We start from the raw sequence: 21,891 nt of genomic DNA, 5'->3' as shown, positions 1-21,891 counted from the left end.
AGGTATCATACATATTACAACTGGAAGGAATGATGAGGAAAGAGGCAAAAGGGACCCATATGTTGGAAGACTTCTGTATTTTGTACGAAATGGTAAAATATTAACTGAGTAGACTGCAAAAAGTTAGGAATGTATACTGAAATCCCAATATATAAATCCCAATCTATAGCTAAAAAGCCAATAGATAAAACAGAATCCTAAAATATATCTAAGTAACCTAAAAGAAGGCAGGAAAGGGGGAAAGAAAGGAACTAAAACATAGAAGTCAAACAGAAAACAAAATGTAGACCTAAATCTAACAAGATCATTACATTAATGTTAATAATCTAAACCCTCCAATAAAAAGACTGTGAGAGATACTAAAAAAGACTCAGCAAACTGCAGCCCACAACAGTCACAACTTCAAACATATAGACACAGATGAGTTGAAAGTAATACATGGAAATATGTATATACTGCAAACAGTAAGCATAAGGATAAAATGAGTCAGGTCATTAGTATCAGATAAAACAGATGGTAAGGCAGATTATACCAGACATTTTAAAAACATTTGATAAAAGAACTGATGAAGACATAACAATTATAAATATAAATGTGACTAATAACAGAGCTTCAAAATACATGAAGCAAAAAAACTGACAATTAAAAATCAGTAAGAAAAAGAACACTGGGATACATTAGAAAATGCCTTGATCTAACGGATATTAGAGAACACTATGCCAAACTGTAGAATACATATTCAAGTGCACACAGATATTCACTAAGATATGGCACATGTTGAGTCACAAGATAAGTCTCAATAAATATGTAAAGAGTGAAATGAAAAAAAAATGTATTATAAAACAGTAAGATATCTAGGAAAATCCAACATTTGGAATACTTAGAAATTAACATACTTATATAATTAATTCATGGGTCAGATAGGACTCACAAGGGAATTTTCCAAGTATTCTGAACTAAATGATAAAAAAGATGCATCATACCAAAATTTGTGAGATGCAGTTAAAACAGCCTTAGAGGTAAACCTGTGGCTTTAAATTCTTATATTACAAGAGGAAAGGTCTCAAACCAATTAATTACCTACGCTGGGAACAAAAAGCTAGAAATATCATTAAGTGAACAAATTAGTAAGTAGAAGGAAGTAAATGATAAAGATAAATATACAAATAAACAGAAAACAGACAACAGAAAAAAATTAACAAAGACAAAACCTGGTTCTTTGAAAAGACTAACAAAATTGAGAAAAAGCTATACTGAGAAAAAAAAAGAGAAAATACATATCCTTGATTTCAAGAATGAAAGAAGAGTTATTACTACAGATTCTATAAATATTAAAAGAGGATATTATGAACCACTTTATACCAACAAATTCAACAACTCAGATGAAAGGGACAAATTCCTTTAAGAATATAATTTACCAGAAGTGGCATAAAAAAGAGAAAATTTGAAAAGTCCCATATCAAATAAATTAAACATCAAAAACCTACCCACAAAAAAACCTGCAGGGCCAGATGGTTTCCCTAATGAATTTTCTCAAACATTCAAGAAAGATATACCAATCTACAAAAACCTTTTCAGAAAACAGAGGAAAGAATACTACCAATATGAGGCCAATATAATCCTTATACCAAAACGTGACAGACATCACAAAAGAAGAAAATTATAAATCCATATCCTTCATGAACACAGATGCAGAAATCTTTTAACAAAACAGAGCAAACTGAATCCAACAATATACGAAAGGGATAATATATCATGACTCAGTAGGGTTTATCCAAGGAATGCAGGTTTAACCTTCTAAATGCAACCAGTGTAATTCAACATGCTAATGGAATAAAGAAAAACCATATGATCATTTCAATAGGTATAGAAAAAGTATTTGATGAAATCCTACACCTATCTATTCATGATTAAAAACTCTCAGCAAACTAGGACTAGAGAACTTCCTCAATCTAATAAAGGGTATCTACAAGAGCCCAACATATATGTCACAGGGTACTTTCCCCCTCAAAATGGAAATAAGGGAAGGATGACCACTTTCATCACTTCTATTTAACACTATACTGGAGATTCTAGTTCACTTTAATAAGATGGGAAGAGACAGAAGAGTAAGAGGGAGAGGAAAACTATTTGCAGATCACATAACTGTTTATTATGGAAAATCCCAAGGCACTATAAAGTAACTACTAAAACTAACATAATAGGATACAAGGTTAGTATATAAAAATTAAATTAATTTTTTAAGCAACAAACAATTGGAAAACTGTTTTAAAATATATAGCTTCCAAAAACAAAATATTCAGGATTAAATCTAACTGGAAATATCCAAGTCTCCTACATTGAAAAGTAAAAAACATTCCTGATAGAAATTAGAGACCTAATGAATGAAGAGATACAACATCTTCATGGCTTGGAATAATCAATATTGTTAAGATGTCAATTCCTGCCCCACCCTTCACCCCCCCCCATCAGGCGTACCTGGAGATGAGAATGGAGGAAGGCATGAACAACAAAGGGGAAAGGAAACTTTTGGTGGTGACTAAAATGTTCACTTGATACTGGTGTAATTTCACATGTGAAAACTTCTCAAATTGTAAACTTTATTTGATGAATTATACATAAACAACCTCTCAATAGTATTGTAAAAAAAAAAAAAAAGTAAACTAAATCCTACCCAATCACTGGAATGAACCCTCATGAAAACACTTCCTGGTTTACAATCTCTTACTGGATAGGATTTCTCTGACTTTATAACCCCCAGGAAATTCTATTCACAGCTACCTCCTGGAGGCAACATGTAGTTCCTCCCACATAATGTACACCCAGTCCATGTTCACCCAATTGAAATAAATGTTTTTTTCAGTTCTAGGAGTTCTAAGAGTAGGAATATAGACTGCTTTCCTTCCTCTGCTCACTTAAACCTTTAACTAAATCCCCCCTTACTCAGACTCAGGCTTAGAGATGAAAAAAGGCACACAATGGGGGAACATTTAACCAACAAAACTACTCTGTATGGTGGCTCAGTTGGTTAAGCGACTGCTTTCAGCTCAGGTCATGATCCCGGAGTCCTGGGATCGAGTCCCACATCGGGGTTCCAGCTCAGCGGGGAGCCTGCTTCTCCCTCTGACCCTCTCCCCTCTTGTGCTGTTTCTCTCTGTCTCTCTCTCAAATAAATAAAATATAAAAACAATGACAGAAACTAAGTCACAAAACGACAACAATCTCAGATATGCAGAAAATATAGAATATTCTGCCTAGAAGAATGTCCTCTTTTCTATTTATCCATCCATCTTCCAGTTATCTTCCTGATTAATTAAACTTGTAATCACCTTTGAACTGTCACACACAACTTCAAGAATAAGTAATGTGTATGCCCTCATTTTTGTCCCAATAAAAGCTGGATAATTGCAAAGTATATGGGTTGTTTTGTTTTGTTTTTGCAGAGGCCAACATGTTTAAGATAGTGAGTTTATATACTTTACCTGGCTTTTACTCCCACAGATAATTTCCACAACAATGCATTAGAAGATTTTAGCAAAACCATCCACAGCAATTTCCTCTCTCTCTGCTTCTACCATTCTCCTATAGCAGCTACACTGTTCCTGTGTCACTACTTTGCCCTCCAATGGCTTTCTACCCCTCCCTCAAGGTAAAACCCAAGTCTTTATTACAAAAGGTATACAAGGCCCTACACAATCTACTTCCTGCTCCCACCATTTACTTCTCTGATGTCAAGTCCTACTGATGAGGGAACAGAAGGCAAGCTGAGGACAAAGCAGAAAGTGATACCCCACATCCCCCCTTCATGGGATATATGTGACATTCCTCAGGCACTCCTGGCTGCCCTAAAACAAAGGAAAGGAAAAAGTAATAGTTAACTTATAGAGATCACAATCCTGCAAGACATGAGTCTCCCTCAGTTTACAAATGTCTTAGCAATTTATAGGAACAAAGCATTTCTATCAATAACCTAGCTTCCATAAGGAAACGTAGATACCATTAAATGTCTTTATAACCTGCAGCCCATTGATAGATACTTGAAGTGGACAGAGTGTAATGTTACTCCAGGAAGCTCCCAACTATCTTCATGTTAATGCCTTGCCAGAAGGAAAAACAACCTTAACTTGACAATGGCAAGGCCTCCCAGGATCCAGTGAGCCTTCTTTAACATAGGAAAATCTTTTTGAAACATCCCTTTTCCTTACCTCCCTTAACTCCCAAGTATATATCAGTCACTCCTCTCACAACCCCCGGGCAGCAGCTCTTTCTGCCCACGGGCCCTGTCCCTGTGCTTTAATAAACCACCATTTTGCACCAAAGACGTCTCAAGAATTCTTTCTTGGTCGTCGGCCCACCAAACCTCACCTATATTCCAAACCACTATCCCCTCCTCCACACACTAGAACAACCACAGTGACCTCCTTGTTGTTTCTCAAGACCCCAGGTATGTTTCTACCTTGGAGCCTTTGCACTTGTGGGATTTCCAGGGCCTACAGAGCTGACAATCCACTTACATTTATATATAAAGAAACTATGGCCAGAAAAACATCTAAATTATAACACAGTAACTGTAAAACTAGGTCTCCTAACTTCCTAAGTTCTATTTCCCCTAAAGTTGTAATTAATAAAAGTGACACCTCATGACTTTGTAACACGACTTGATTTTGCTCATAATTTTACTGTTCTTAAACAGAAGAACTCTGGATGATTAAATGCTGCTAAAATATAACACAATCTCAGGGGGTTTTTTGGTTTTGTTTTTAGAGTTTCTATTTCCTACCACTGGCAGCATCCCAAGAGCATTATTTCCTACTTAGAATCCTTTCAAAGCACCTTACCTGTGCTAAGCATCCAACAGAAACACAGTAAACATGTGCTCTCACTATCCATAAGCAACAGTTACATACAACCATTTCAACTTTTTCTACAACAATACTAAATTTGTCCACTTATTTTAAAATCCTGAATGAGGCACTTAGGCAAACACTAACCAGTGACCAGGAAGGGTCTCTTTCAATTACAAGAAACAATATACTCAAAAAGATGCACCTTCAGTCTACTAATTTAACAGTTGTGCCCATACACACCTTGAAGAGACAAAAGATTTTTTAAAGAATTTCCTGGATTGGATCCAATTTAAGAAATAAGTCAAAGGCTATGAAAATGCAAGAGGCTACAAAAAACAAAGGGTGCACACAGATCTGAAAACACACACATACATTCCACCAACAGAAAAGAAGACATGTAGCAACCACATTCCCCTCTGCGTTCGTCTCTACCCTGTTTACTACAAACACATCTACCTCTCCACCTGAAATTTTTGTTTTTTGTTTTTTGTTGTTGTTGTTGTTGTTGTTTTTCAGTTCAGGACCAAGATTTGGCTTTGTGCAGGACAGGCCAGAAGTGCAGAAAAGGTAATGCCTCCAGCAGCAGCATCACTCAATGAGGGGGAAGAGGTGACAGATAGATAGCTTGCTGCCCAGAGTTCTAAACCACCTCCCAGCATTTCCCAATTTGACTGAGCCAGTCCATACACATAAGTGATTTGATAATTGCCCCACTTTCCTAGTATCACGCCTCAAACTACCTCTACTCAATTCCTTGTCTACTTACAGAGCTCAAATCATGACAGGGATCTTCTTTCCTCAAAAAGAATGTCTCCTGGAAGAGACAGGAAATCTTCCTTTAGCACAACAGTCCTCAAATTTTTTGATCTCAGAACTCCATTGCACTATTAAAAGTTACTGAGGTTCCCAAAGAGCTTTTATTTATGTGACATATCTATTTTTACTTACCTATTAGAATTTTAAACTGAGACAAAATTTATTAATTCATTTAAAAGTGACATACTGCATGTTAACATAAATACTGTTTTGTATGAAAAATATAGTCTCCAAAAAAAAAACTTAATGAGAAGAATGGCATTATTTTATATTTTTAAACAAATTGCTTTAATGCTTTGCTTAATAGAAGACCTCTGCATTCAATCTATGGCAAAATCACAGATCATGTAACCCCTGAAAAATTACGAGTAAAAAAGGTAAAGAACATCTTAGTATTATGAACACAATTTTGACCCCATGGACCCCCTGAATGGGCCTCACACTGCCTTAGCATGACAGATTCCTATAAGCAAAGAATAATACTACAAAATAATCAAGACACATGATTTAATTTGGGGGGGACAATCAAAGAATGAACAGAGAAGAATATGTTTCTGTGATTATCAACATGATAAACGAGATAAACTGTACTAATCTGAAGCACTCATTCTTTCAAGCACTTTTTTAAGCACTCATTCTTTCAAGCACTTTTAAGAACTGCTTAAAACCGGGAGTTCCCTTTTCTATTCCTCACCATTCAGTTCCCTTGTGATGAGGGAAGAGAAGGCAAGCTGAGGACAAAGCAGAAGCTGACACCACACTACCTTCCCCCCACCCCCCGCCCCCGCCATGGGATATATGTGACATTCCTCAGGCATCCCTGGCTGCCCTAAAGGAAAAACAAATAACTTAACAGAGATGACAATCCTACAAGACATCAGTCTCCCTCAGTTTACTTATAAAAGCCTTAGCAATAGCTTCCAGAAGGGAATGTAAATACAATTAAATGTCTTTGTAACCTGCAGCCCATCTACAGATACTTGAAATGGGCAGAGTGTAATGTTCCTCCAGGAAGCTCCCAACTATCTTAATGTTAATACCTTACCAGAAGGGTAAACAACCTTAACTAGACAATGGCAAGCCACCCCCCCAATCCTGTGTGTCTTTGGCATATGAAAGTTCTTTAGAAACAGCCCTTTTCCTTACCTCCCCCAATCCCACAGTATATAATCAGCCATCCCTCAACCCCAGTGCAGCAGCTCTTTCTGCCCACGGGTCCTGTCCCCATGCTTTAATAAACCACCATTTTGCACACCAAAGCTGTCTCAAGGATTCTTTCTTAGTCGTCGGCTCCGGACTCCACCCCACTGAACCTCACCCAAAACCCCATCACTTGGCATAGTTTCAGTTTTCTAGTCTTCAAAAAAATCTCCGTAGGTAATATCCAGCTAATTTTGCTTTTTTTCTACCCTCAGCAGCTTCCAGTAGACAGGGCACTTTTCAATATATTCTTTGGTTGAACTGAACAAGCAAAGCCAAATTAAAAAGCAAAATATATGCAAAAGGTTAAAGAGAAATAATCAGTATAAAAACAAACTAAGAGGACAGAAAAAATGAAATGGGGGGCATACACGCATGCGAGTGGGGGGTGCAGAGGGAGAGGGAGAGGGACAAGTTGACTCCATGCTGAGCCCAAGACAGGACTCAATCTCATGACTCTGAGATCACGACCTGAGCTGAAATTAAGAGTCGGATGCTCAACCACCTGAGCCACCGAGGTGCCCCTTTGGGCACTTTTTTAATGACTAGACTTGTACATGTAATTCCCCCTCACTCTTTCACATTGTCAGTCATCCTCATCTGCCTTATTTCATTTAACAGGCCTCACTGAAACATCAGTTCTCTGCTATATGAGCCCAAAATTCTCAAGACCCTCATCTTTAGAGTGACCACATAATTTATCATCCAAATGCTATTTTGAGAATAGGGAACTATTAATTATGTTGAGACAGCAAGCAATATTATGAATTATCAGTTTAATTTCCTGCTTAACTAAGAGCTTCATAAGGGAAGAGTCTGTCTTGCCTACCTCTATTCCCCCAACACTTCGCTCTATGTGCTCGTTCTCTGAATGGCATGAATAATGCAAATTAATTTCAAAGAGGAAAAACTCATCCAGATAAAATGAACTGCTCTGTTCTCTCCCAAATCCTGATACTATACCACCCCATATCGTATCTTTGATCATGACCTCTTATCTCATGCCTCCCTATCTGAACCCCCTCCAATCAGAATATAAACTTCAGGAGAGCAGAGAATGTCTGTTTTGTTAAATGATGTTTCCCCAGCACCTAAAGCAGTGCCTAAAGCTCAGTGAATGCTGCCTTATCTTGCCTTGCCTATCTCTACCTGAAAGCCAAGGCACAAAACCCATATGAAGCCATCCCAGATAGTCCCAGTAAAACAATGTCTCCTTCCTCTGCATACAGTAATGTGTCATATCTTTCTTATAAGACTTTCTATACATACTTTGACCTTGTGCTAGAATTCTGTTTTATCGTGTCTCGTTGTTCTTGGTATACTGCCTAACATTTTAGCACAATGCCTGACACACAGTATCTAGAAAACAAAGATGTGTCAAATGAAACTGGTAAAATGGCAGCATTTCACACAATTATGAGTACATATTAAGAGGCCAGATACCGTGCTAATTTTCTAGAGAACTTACTTATTCATGCATATATCCCTAGCCCAGGCCATTGTCATTTCACAATGGCAGCTCCATCTACTCAGCACTGAGGGGGTTCAGAACAAGCCATCCCAGAACATGCCACTTTGGCATGCAGATTATTTTGAGCTGAAGGCAAATAAGACCCAGTAGACTGAGGAAAAACTTTTTACATCCTCAACTGCCCAAAAGAATTTAGAAAGGGGCCTGTACCAGGAAGAAAGTTATTACCAGAGATAACTTTTTGTATCTGACTTATCTGCACGGCAGGACAAACATTAATTTACCAAACATTTGCCCTTCTCCCACCTTCCTGTGAATTGCCTTCTTCTCCAAAGCCCCAGACCCACATCCCTTTCCCTAGCTCATGATGGTATATAAACCTCAAATGCCCGGGTGTCATCGAGTCTCATATCTTTGTTGGACTCCCATATGTACATATGTAATTAAATTTGGTTTTCTCCTATTAATCTGCCTTTTTATTATGGGGGAGGGGGAGTCTCAGCCAACAACCTAGAAGGGTAGAGGGAAAATTATTTTTCTCCCCTACAGCATCCTCCTCTTGCAAGGAGTATTTTATAAAGAGAAGTATCTTAACTGTTTTAATTCCATTCTCAACACTACAGGCTAGCAAATCAAAGTTAACTTCCTTGATTCCAAGGCTTTAGGCTTTCTATTCCTTATCTAAATGTCCACACCCTAGCCTAAACTCTTCACTACAGTTAAAAAGGTTCTCAATTATGCCCACCTGTACTTCTTGCCCCATCAACCCTGCACACCGTTTTCTCCAAGTGGAACAACATCCTTTACCATTTCTATCCAAAAAAGTTACATGCCGAGTTTCATTCCTCTTCCCAGAGGCCTTCTGAGGGCAGCATTATCTATTTTGAGTCACTTTAATTATCCTTGCCTGGTCTAACAGATTTATTAGTTAGTACTTGTTCTGTCATTTATAATCATATTTATGTCCCTAATCATGTATGTGTGTGTCTCTGTGTGTACATATATCAACTTTATATATATGTATGTTCAATGTGGGGGTTCTCTTCTAAAATCATGGACCATTAGCTGACAAGATATGCACATATACAAAGAAATCTGATGCACTGTTGTGATCTTCAACATAGCAAATACTAGTGGTAGGAAAGGACAGTTGTAAACAGCATAAACTCTAAAGGCAGACTACCTAGGCTCATAATGCTACCTGGTACTTATTGTCCTTACTACCCTTTGACAACTTACTTAACATCCACACCTATCAGTTTCATTATTTGAAGTTACTATAAAAATTCCACGAGTTAATATATATAAATTTTTTAAAAAGCATCTGGGGGTGCTTGGGTGGCTCAGTCAGTTAAGTCTCTTGACTTTGGCTCAGGTCATGATGTCAGGGTCCTGGGATCAAGACCTGGGATCAAGCCCCATGTCGGGCTCCACGCTCAGTAGGGAGTCTGCTTGTCCCTCTCCTTCTACCTGCTCATGTGTGTGCTCTCTCTCTCTCAAATAAAGAAATAAAATCTTTAAAAAAAAAATAAAAAGCATCTGGCACATAAACTCAATATAATTATCTATTATTATTACAATGTTGTCTTAGCACAGATTATTATAAAAAATGACTATAAGCTAGGTGGCTTATCAACAACTGAAAATGTATTTCTCACAGTTCTAGAGGCAGGAACTCCAAGATAATGGTGCCAACATGGTCAGGTTCTGGTGAGAACCCTGTTAAAGGTATCCTCACTGGTTTCTCACATGGTGCAAAGAGAGTTAGCTAGCTTTGTGGCCTATTCTTAGAAAGGCACTAATCCCATTCACGAGGGCTACATTCTTTTGACCTAATTACCTCCCAAAGGGCCCACCTCCAAATACTGTCACACTGAAATTAGGGTTTCAAATATATGGATTTTGGGGGGACACAAACATTCAGTTCAAAGCAGTTGTTAAGACTTCTATCTTCTCACTTTAAAACTAAGGATACTGAAACTCAAAACAACAAACAATTTGCCAAAGTTACAAGAACAAGTAACCTGTAAAGCCAGAAGAGAAACAAAGGACTCCTAGTAAAGGAGCCTATTCATTTCACCATGCTAAACTTTATTCAATAATATTTTTAAAGTCTGCAGGTTCATTTTATGATAAAGAAAAAGTGGTAAGAAGATGAAAGAAATAAGAAAAAGGGAAATGAGAGACGTTTATATACGCAAGGATTAAGAAAAGAAGAAAGGAATGCTGTAATGATCAAGACAGAACATGGGCTTATGTTCATGTAAATAGAAGGGCCAGGGAGGTGATCCAGAGAAATTACGAATATTAGGTTGGAGATAACTATCTTGCTTTATTTTTCCTTAACTATCACGCTTTATTTTTCATTTAGGACATAAAGATATGGTTACTTTCATTTTTAAAAATCCATTCCCTTTAGCAGTTTAGAAAGCCAATTCTGTTCCTCTCAAAGCTCATCTCTCTCTGATGTTTACACATGGGAAAAAAAATTACAGATTTCAGAAATTTAATAAACCTCAAGAATGTCAACATACTTACCATGTACATTTTAAAAACTTTTAAAAGTTTAGGGATGCCTGGCTGGCTCAGTCAGTAGAGATGGTGACTCTTGATCTCAGGGTTGGGAGTTTGAGCACCACGCTGGGTGTGTAAAAATTACTTTAAAAAATAAAAATAGGGGGGCATCTGGGTGGCTCAGTCATTAAGCGTCTGCCTTTAGCTCAGGTCATGATCCCAGGGTCCTGGGATGGAGCTCCGCATCGGGCTCCCTGCTCGGCGGGAAGCCTGCTTCTCCCTCGCCCACTCCCCCTGCTTGTGTTCCCTCTCTCGCTGTGTTTCTGTCAAGTAAATAAATAAAATCTTTAAAAATAAATAAATAAAAAATAAAAATGGGGTGCCGGGTGATTCAGGTCATGATCTCAGAGTCGTGAGATCGAGCCCTGTGAGGCTCATGCTGGGCAGGGAATCTGCTTAAGATTCTGTCTCTGCCTCTCCCTCTGTCCCGCCCCCCTTGCTCACTGGTGCTCACTCTCACTCTCACAAATGAATGAATGAATGAATGAATGAATGAATGAATGAATAAAACTTTTTAAAAGTTTCAATTTATGGGCCATGTTTAGTTTTTGAGAAAACTTTAACATATAAATATCATACTCAGAACCATCACTATTTGACTATCTAATGCGTTTCCTTAGATAAAACCCAATGGTCATTTAAAATACAAAGTGTTCTAATAAAAATACTACCTCCCCTCAACTCCGAAAAACACCTCTAAATGAAAAAATAGACATAACTAGTTTGTCAGAGCAAGAAATTATGTTTTGTATGAAGACTATCTTTCAGAGTATTTGTTAAATGATATCTGTCTCCCTAATTATATATACTCTGCTTACAGCTAGAATCTTTCTATATAGTTCCTCTCCTACAGGAGCAACCAATACACAGCTCAGGTCAAAATAATTATCAGTAGTATTAACCAAAAGACTCTGGCTCTTTTATGGAACTATACTACAAAGGTAAGTTGTTGAAGCTTTTACATGCTTTTTAACTTAAAATGAAGATAAAAAGATAAACAGTAGAAAATATAAAAAATATGTGTCCAAAATATACACTGAAGAACAAATGCTTTGTATGTAAAACATACTTCTGTAATTTGAATCCTTTATTTCTATAAACTTCCACTGTAAAACGGACAATATGGTCTTCAGGAAAAAAAGGACTCTCAAAAATAGATTGATTGCTCTAAGAACTATGAAAGAAGGTAACAATAAAATTCAGGGCTGATATCCAAAAGGAATGCACAGTTGTCAACCCAACTACCAATTCAAATTTCCAAAAATAATTCATGTTCCAGGAACTTCAGAATAAGAGGACAAATAGGAGAGAAGGCCACGATTCCTCAGCCTTCCAAGATATACATCCTTGCTGATGCTCTGGGTTAACAATGTGGATAGCTCTCCCCTTCCTTCGAATTCTGGCAATAGAAGCTAAATGTTTTGTACTCCGTATCTTCACACAATTAAAGCCCAAGTGCTAAGTCTCCTTTAAAAGGCAGTAGTTGGAGGGCAGGAACTGAGGTTCATTCCCTCTCAAACCATTACATATGGTTTACATACATACATTACATACATTACATACATAGCTCATCAACATCTGTCTTACAACTTACCAGAAAACCATCCCACCAATACTAAACTTTAATTTCTTTTTTAAGATTCTGTTTATTTATTTGACAGAGAGAGAACACACACGCAGGGGAGCAGCAGAGGGAGAGGGAGAAGCAGGCTCCCCAACGAGCAGGGAGCCCGACATGGGGCTCAATCCTAGGACCCTGGGATCATGACCTGAGCTGAAGGCAGATGCTTAACCGAGTGAGCCACCCAGGCGCCCCTAAACTTTAATTTCTTAAACAGTGGTATGTATAAAACCAAAAGGTGTTCTGGCCCAAGAGTTCACCTCCAATTCTATATAGCTTGATAACTGGAATATTGAATTCCCTCTGCTGGCTCCATAAATCTGCCTCACTAAATCCCACTGCTGCTATACTTCATGAGCTTACCTGATCCCAACTTAAACCCAGCTTAAGGTTCTTATCTTTGAGATTGGGAAGTTTCATCTCACTACCAAGAATAGGTATAAAACAAATTTATTTGACCAAATGATTACCCAGTTTCTTTTATCTTATTCCCCTTGCCCTGATTTATTCTGCAAACATTTACTGATACTTATTATAGGCTGTGAAAAATACTAACACTGGAGATACAAATATATTTTCTCAGCTCTTAAGGGATCACAGTCCAGCGAAGGAGACAAATACAGAGACAAATAATTTCTACAAAGTGTGAGAAATTCTATAAAAGAACTTTGTAAGAGTTCTACAAGAACAAAAATAAAGAAATGAGGAAAAGTTTCACAATGTAGTTAAGGTTTGAAATGAGTCTTAAGGAAGAGCAGGGTAGAATGGTGTGTATATATGTGTTTTAGTTGAGATGACGAAAATACAGAATGGGGAAAGCTGAAAGCTAAAGTTAATGTCTGATGACAGCCCAAGTGTTGACCAAGTTTATTCCAACAAATAACTTAGGATATCAACTAGAGCTCCTTTTCTCTTTCATTGTTATAAATTAATTTTAACCATTAATTCACAAGAATGATCTTACAAACAACACTTACACATAGGATTTGGTATAAAAATTACTACATGGTTGGAAGCAGGAAAAAGTATTGTGAAGACAATCAGGAAAATTCAATGTAATTAGACTGCTTATCTGCAGTGAAAGGGACAGCTTTGTTACATAAAACCAGTCCTCAATGTTGTAGATACAGAGGAAAGAATACCAAATTAAAATTTAAGAGATCTGGATTCAAGGCTCAGTTAGACAGGAGGTGTGCCCTAATTATAAAACAAACTTTTTACTTAATTCCTAAACTACTTACCTCACTCAAGGGGTTAAGATCAAATAAAATGAGTCTGAAAGTGCTCTGAAGAAACAGAAATGCTATACAAATAAAATACTACCTTCATTAAGGTTGTACTTATTAGAAATGAACTTTAAAAATCTATATTGCTGACATAAACTCTATCATACTAAATTTGCGATAAAGAGCTTTTTACCCGTTCTACAGATCGTGCTCTCTTCTTTGGCCGAGTAGGCAGCGCATCTTCCTTCGGATTGGTGTCTATTGCCCAGTAGGACCCCTAAAGGTAAAAAAAGAAATTATATTAACAGTATATTACGGCAACTCTATACCATTAAGAATGGATTTTTATAATCCTCTGCTCCAGTAGCAAACGTTCTGCAGATACAACAGTGGAAAAGTGGCATCAGAAGATACACTAGGCTTTGTACTGAGAAAAGTAGTTTATATGAGAAAAAAAAGTCCATTTACAACCAGAATTAAAAAAGAAAAAAAAATCACAATCTGAAGTAGTGAGGTCCAAGAACTTCTGCCACAGCCAAAGTAAAGTGCAGTGACCAACTGAACACACTTTTAAAATATATACTGATTCTTAATTGGACATATATGATAACTACAACAGCATAGGACATTCAAGTCTAACAGTTTTATGTATAAAGATACTATAGTTTCTATATTCTGGGACCTTACAAATCTAAATGGTAAGTGAAACAATTTATAAAGACAAACTGCTTGAACACACTTTATATAATAAATGCATCCTGGGAAGCAATGGTCTGTAAATAAATCTTTTATTGCTTATTCTATCACAACTTTTAACTATTATCCTCTCTTAGACACAAGTTCTCAGACCACTCATTTGAAAATACTATTTAGTCCCTACTGTGTTCCAGGCACTCAAAAACTGTGACTCCTTTAAAAAATATTTGAAAAGTATAGATCATAGCATTTACACATTGTTATACAGATGAAGAAACCGAAGTTCAAAAAGAGAAGTGGTTTGTTCCACCAAGGGTGTAAGAACCAGGACCAGAATCAAGGTCTTGCTTCCCTTCTCCCTCAACTGGTTTACACACACACACACACACACACACACTCTCTCTCTCTCTCTCTCTCTCTCAAGGGGGGCAAGGAATGAAGGAGAGAGTAAGAAAAGGAAATAAGGGAGGGAGATACGCATCCCAGCTTCCCAGGCTCCTTTTCAGGCAGTATTTGAAATACAGCAGGAAATACAGGGGAAATACAGCACTCATCTATCAATCCTCAAACTTGTGTCCAACATGAATTACCTGCTTAGAGTTCTTTAAGCATACCACGTCCTTTCTCACACAGCTATGCCTGCCCTACATGCTGATCTCACTGCCTATAATATCCACCCTACCACTAACAACCTCACATTCTACCTTCAAAATTTAGCTCAGATCTTATCTAAAGGTATCCTTCCTGATCCTCCCACTGTCCTTAAGAATTCATCATTCTATCCGTTAAGATCTCCATACATTTTATACATTTAGACTGTTGACTGGACTTAACATTTATAAACTTATTTGTAGGCCTGTATCCTTTCTGGGCTGAGTTCCTAACAGCAGAAACTCATTTCTATATCCACTGCGCCAGGCACAATGTTAGACACATAGCAAGTACTCAATAAACACTTGTTAAAATGGGAAGAAAAGCATTTGAACAAACTGTGCCAACAATGTTAACAGTACAGGGTATGATACCAGGCCTTCCCATATCCTAGTCTATGCAAGTACCTGAACTTAGCACTCATTTCATCACCCAGTCATTACTGGAGGATTCTCCCAAGATACCTTTTCAAAGTAGTCACTGTAGTTTCAGCTAATTAGTCTACCAGACCTGATGTAAACTTGCCAAGAACCATGTAAAATGTACATGGTACAGAAATTAAGCACTAAAAATAAAAACAATGATTTTATGAGTAGGTTGAGCTAGCAAGTTTCAAAATAAACAAAGGAGGAAGAAAGTTTTATACTCGTTGCACAAGTTGAAAAATAAAGCAGGAAGAAAAAACCAACACTCATCAGACAATAGGTTAAAATCCACTGTTCACAGAAATGACAAATTCCACTGTTTAGTGTTGTTTTCATGGGTGTATATTTGTGTATTAATCTGGGAAAACTACTCACTGTCCACACATCAGACTGATTATTAAACATTTTAAAACTATAAAAAAGTATCTATTTTTCCACACAAAATATGATTGACTGTGGCTTGTCACAAATACATCAACAAAGAAAATTATTGTTCATAAGTCTAACTATTCAGGATGTACTCACAAACCCCTAAATGCCCAAATGCAAATACAAACAGCCTGAAATGATTCACAAAAGAAACTGTAAAATCTTCCACCTTAAGTAGCACTTGTTAACCTGTCTGAATTTCATCTGTGAAATCACAGGTTTGAATTAAATAACCTCAAAATTTCCCTTCACAAATCAAAACCACAAGATACCATTTCACACCCATTAGGAGGTCTATTACCAAAAAGTGTTGGCAAGGATGTGGACAAACTGGAGCCCCTGTACATCACTACTGGAATGTAAAATAGTGCAGCCACGATCGAAAATGAGCTGCAGTTCATCCAAAAATTAACAGAGAATTGCTGTATGATCCATCAGTTCCACTTCTAGGTATATACCCAAAAGAATCAAAAGCAAGGACTTGAATGGATATTTGTATACTCATATTCATAGTAATATTATTCACAAGAGCTAAAACGTAAAGCAATCCAAATGTCCATCAACAGATGGATAAATAAAATGTGGGACATACAGTCAATGGAATATTATTCAGGAAGCAAATTCTGGGGTGCCTGCGTGTCTCTCAGTCGGTTGTGTCTGCCCCTCCTCCAGCTCACGTGCATACACGTACTTGCTCACTCTCTAATTTTTAAAAAATAAAAATATAAGGAAAGAAATTCTGACATATGTATGCTGTAACATGAGTGAAATCATGAAGACATCATGCTAAATGAAATAAGTCAATCTCAAAAAGACAAATATTGGGGCGCCTGGGTGGTTCAGTTGTTAAGCGTCTGCCTTCAGCTCAGGTCATGATCCCAGGGTCCTGGGATCAAGCCCTGCATCCGGCTCCCCGCTCGGCAGGAAGTCTGCTTCTCCCTCTCCCACACCCCTGGCTTGTGTTCCTGCTCTCGCTAACTCTGTCAAATAAATAAATAAAATCTTAAAAAAAAAAAAAGACAAATATTATGTAATTCTACTTACATAAGGTACCTACAGTGGTCAAAACCATAAACACAGGAAGTAGAACGGTGGCTGCCATGGGCTGGGGTACTGAAGATAAGGAATTACTACTTAATGGGTGTACAGTTTCAGTTTGGGAAGATGAAAAAGTTTTGGAGATTGATGGTGGTGATGGTTGTAAACAATGTTAATGTCTTTAATGCCACTGCACCATACACTTAAAAAATGGGTTAAAATGTTAAATTTTATGTTCTGTATCTTACCACAAAATGTCCCTTTCAGCTACCTTTAAAAAGCAGTTACTTTTGCTCTTCCTTATTAAATAATTTTTCTCACAGAAACTGAACTGCCCAAATACAGCCTATCAACAAACACACATTCCATCCAATTTCTTCCCAGAGTAAGGCCTACTACTCTAGGCTCATGTGCAACAAGTAGGAAACGACAGTTTTTTGTTGTGTGGTTTTATTTTTAAAATCAACTTTATTGGAGTATTTAAATTTTTAAGATTTTATTTAAGACAGAGAGAGTGAGTGTGAGCGCACATAAGAAGGGCGGAGGGGCAGAAGCAGGCTCCCCACTGAGCAGGGAGCCCAATGTGGGGCTCTGTGGAGCTCCATCCCAGGCATTACCTGAGCCAAAAGCTAATGTCCAACCGACTAAGCCACCCAGGCGCCCCTATTTTCACCCACGTTTTCTTCTAGATGTTTCGTAAAATAGTCTTAACCTTTATGTTAAGGTCTCTGACTCAGGGTTAACTATCTGTATAAGGCAAGGATCAATATAAATTTTCCTCAAACCCACATATACAGCACCACTCCTTGGAAAGACTATATCCTTTTCCCACTGAATTACATTGGCATCTCTATCAAAAATCAGCTGCATATATACACGGGTCTATTTCTGAACTCTATTCTGTTCCATTGATCTACATGTCTATCCTTATACCAATACCACTGTGTCTTGATTATTCTAGCTATATAAAAGCCTTGAAATCAGGCACTGTAAGTCCTACAACTTCGGTTGTCTTCAAAATTGTTTCGCCAATTCTAGGTCCTTTGCATTTCCACATAACATGAGAACCAGTTTGTCCGTTTCTTAAAAAAAAAAAAAAAGTTTGCTAGAATTTTTATTGGGATTGCATTAACCCTATAAATTGATTTGGAGAAGACTGACATGTAACAATGAGTTCTCTATTCCACAAACCCATTAACATGCCATAGCTCTTCATTTACTTAGGTCTTCTTTTATTCCTCTTAGTAATGTTTTACAGTTTTCAGTGAAGAGGTCTGCATTTATTTTGTTAAAATGTATCCCTAAAGTATTTCATTGTTTTGCACGCTACTGCAAATGGAATTGCTTTTGTTAACCTGCACTGGTTCCTTGGTAGTTTAAAAAAATTATACTGACCTTGCATCTTGTGACTTTGCTAAACTCATTTATTAGTTCTAGGAGCTTTTCCATAGCTTCTTTAGGATTTTCTACATATGCAATAATGTTGTTTGCAAACAAAGACAGTTTCACTTAGTATTTTTCAACCTGGATGTCTTTTCTTGCTTTACTCCACTGGCTTGGACCTCTACTAGAATGTTGCCTAACAGTGAATGCAAAAATCCTTGTTTGTTCTCAGTCTCAGAAGCATTCAGTTTCTCTTCATTAAATATGATGTAAATTGTTTTTGACAGATGTCTTGTTAATCAAATTAAGGAAATTCCTTTTTATTCCCAGCTTGCTAAATGAGTTTCAATTTTTTTTTCTACACTTAAGATTTTTCTGTTTTATTCTACTACTTAGTGAGTTATATATTATCAATTGGTTTTCTAATTTTAACCTGCACTGCGTTCCTGGGACAAATCCCACTTGATCACAACATATTCTCCTTTTCATATATCAATGATTTTAATTTGCTAATATTTTGTTAAAGATCTTTGGGTTTATGTTCACAAAGGATACTGGATAAGTTTTCTTATTATTTCTTTGCCTGACTTTGGTATCACAGTGATGCTGACTGAATTCATGAAATGAGCTGTAAACTGCTCCTTCATCCACTATTTTTTTTTAACTTTCTGAAAGATTGGCATTGCTTTTTCCTTAAATATTAAAGCTTCTGGTTTCATTGCTTTTGTTTATTTTCTCTTTTATTGATTTCTAATCTTACCTTTATTGTTTCCTTCCACTTACTTTGGATTGAATTTGCTCTTATTTTCCTAACTTAAGGTAAATGCTTACATAACTGATTTCAGACCCTTCTGATTTTTCTAATTTAAAGCTGTAAGCTTCTTCCTAAACACTACATCCACTGCATGTCACAGATTTTTATATATTCTGCTCTCATTACTACTCAGTTCAAAATATTTTAATATCCCTATGATTTTGTCTTTGAACCCAGAGGTACTTTAGAGATGCATCATTTCATTTCTAGACATTTGGGTTTTTTAAAATATATTTTTGTTAACTGATTTCTAATTTAATTCTACTAGTCAGAAAACATACTCTATAAAATCTCACCCTCTAAGTAATCTACTAAAACTTGTTTTCTGGCCCAGCATGTGGTCTATCCTGGTGAATATTTACTGTGCTTTTGAAAAGAATGTATATTCTGCTTTTGATGAATGTAGTATTCAGATCCTTAAATACTTACTTGTCTAACTGTTCTATTATTTGCTGAGAGAAATGTGTTAAAATCTCTTCCTATTATTGTGGATCTATTTCTTTTTTTTAGTTCTGACAGTTTGATTTTTTTTTTTTTTGGAAGTTCTAGTTTTTCGGGGGTTTGGTTTAGATTTTTTTTTCCTAAGATTTTATCTTTAAGTAATCTCCACCCAGTGCACGGCTTGAACTCACAACGTTGAGATCAAGAGTCCCATGCTCCACCGAATGAGCCAGCCAGGCGCCCCAAGAAGCTTTGTTTTTTGGAGGCACACACATTTATAATTCTTAGATGCTCCTGAGGCATAGGTCTTTTCTTCTGCTATCTCTATGATATGCTGTTAAGGCCACTCAGTGAATTATCCATTTAGTTATAATTCTTTTCAGCTCTACATTTTCATTTGGTTCTTTTCATTGTTCCCATCTCTGTACTGAAATTCCCTGTCTGTTCATTCATTCATTATTTGAATATACATTATTCTGATTCTTTCAATATACTTATATAGTGGCTGTTTTGAAATTTGTGTCTACTAAATCCTTTCTCTGGGCCACTTGTTCACCTGATTCAAAAGCTGAGATAACTCTCTTTCCTGAGCCATACTGACACCAGTCTCTTTCATTTCCTACCCTTTTTAGGCAAGCTCTCCATGAATTTTTCCCTCAGTAATGAACCATGCTGAATTCCAACGTAAGGACTACAATATTTAGAAGGACATGTGGTATCCTAAAGAGAACATCTATCAATCAACATACCTGGATTCAGACCCCAGATCTGGTTCAACAATCTTGAAAAAGTTACCAAACCTTTGATCTACTTTCCTCATATCTGTATCATAGAGTTATCATGACAATTAGCACTAAGTATATACTAGGAAATCTAGTTATTACTATTTAACTATAAACAAGAAGTGTCCATAGGACAGAGATGTTAAGTCATTTTACAAATAACTTACAGGATAAATAATAAAGAGGACAGTGGACACAAATTTATGAGTGATTTTAATGGGAATATAAGTTAAAACATATACAATACAGGGCGCCTGGGTGGCTCGGTTGGTTAAGTGACTGCCTTCGGCTCGGGTCATGATCCTGGAGTCCCGGGATCGAGTCCCGCATCGGGATCCCTGCTCGGCGGGGAGTCTGCTTCTCCCTCTGACCCTCTTCCCTCTTGTGCTATCTCTCATCCTCTCTCTCTCAAATAAATAAATAAAATCTTTAAAAAAAAATATACAATACATACTATTTTTATTATATTCAAGTTTTCCTGGTTTTGAAAATATATACACCAAAATGGTCAACATCTCCTGAATACAACTAATTGCTCAACTGTCATGCATAGAACTAAAATGAATATCTACCTTAGAAATTGTGATTCCAAATTTCCAATCTCTAAAATGTTCTACTTTTCATTACTTCTAGTTCTTTAACTTATATTTTACTACCAAAAGGCAACACTGACTCCAGATTTCAAATATATATTTAGTAGATTTAGCATATTATTATTTCTGGTTCTTCTTGCACTTATGTTTTCAAAATCCAGTACTTTTGAAATTTTTGATGGCTCAGAATTTTGGTCAAGGATGGCCATCTCTGCTCCAAAATTGTAAAACATTCTCATATTTGGTTTATAAACCCCAAACAGAATGAGGACTCTGATTAACTTTTTCATTTCTGTATCATCTATTTCCTCGCAAGCACTTTTGTATACACATCAGGTTTCAGGATTTGTCCTCTTATGATATCAAGTGAATTTGGTGCAGAAATATAAAAGATGAAAAATACTATCAGAAGACTTTCCAGAAAAAACAGGATGATTTTGATTCTAGTCACAAAATACTGTATGATGAAGACTTTCTTCCTGAATGACTAAAGGGATGAGAATATTATATTATCTTTTTGTCCTCAGAAATATATCAATAACTCAGTATTTCTTGGATTTGGGAAGATTAATCTAAGATATCATTAGATGATGATTATCAACATGACAATTAGAGTCTAAAGTATTGCTGTCTTTGTATTCATTTTCTGGGATTCTACAGATAAAAGTAAACCATTTTCCCTTGTCAATTTTCATCTTTGTCCTTATGGACAGGAAAAAAACCCTAAACTCTCAACTTTATTCAGTGAAAGTTAAAAGAAAAAAAATCTTTAAATGGTTTCTATAGACTTTTCTTATACATTCTTGAAAGTGGGCAACATAGTAATAAGAGAACTGAAGTATAACCACGACGATTTCATTACTACATCATCTTTCTAGATCATT

At 36.7% G+C, this 21,891-nt stretch overlaps 1 protein-coding gene across 4 annotated transcripts in view; it reads right to left on the bottom strand.

The window, feature by feature from the left end:
* The window catches only part of FOXJ3 (forkhead box J3), a 140,515-nt gene that overhangs the window by 43,987 nt on the left and 74,637 nt on the right, over positions 1-21,891 (bottom strand). For 2 of the 4 annotated variants that reach the window (XM_073902796.1, XM_025856084.2), the window contains exons 5-6: positions 13,949-14,032; positions 5,614-5,661 (exon numbers count right to left, since the gene is read on the bottom strand). In XM_073902796.1, the coding sequence (XP_073758897.1) occupies positions 5,614-5,661; positions 13,949-14,032 (132 nt within the window). The remainder of the gene's footprint in view (positions 1-5,613; positions 5,662-13,948; positions 14,033-21,891) is intronic. The other 2 variants (XM_025856086.2, XM_025856087.2) reach the window with 1 other exon arrangement.

This window comes from Callorhinus ursinus, unplaced genomic scaffold, assembly GCF_003265705.2.
Source record: "Callorhinus ursinus isolate GAN/ISIS: 27379988/994484 unplaced genomic scaffold, GSC_fseal_2.0 scaffold18, whole genome shotgun sequence".
NCBI lineage: Eukaryota > Metazoa > Chordata > Mammalia > Carnivora > Otariidae > Callorhinus > Callorhinus ursinus.
The sequence above is the reverse complement of the archived record's forward strand: the minus strand, read 5'-3'. Positions and strand labels throughout refer to the sequence as shown.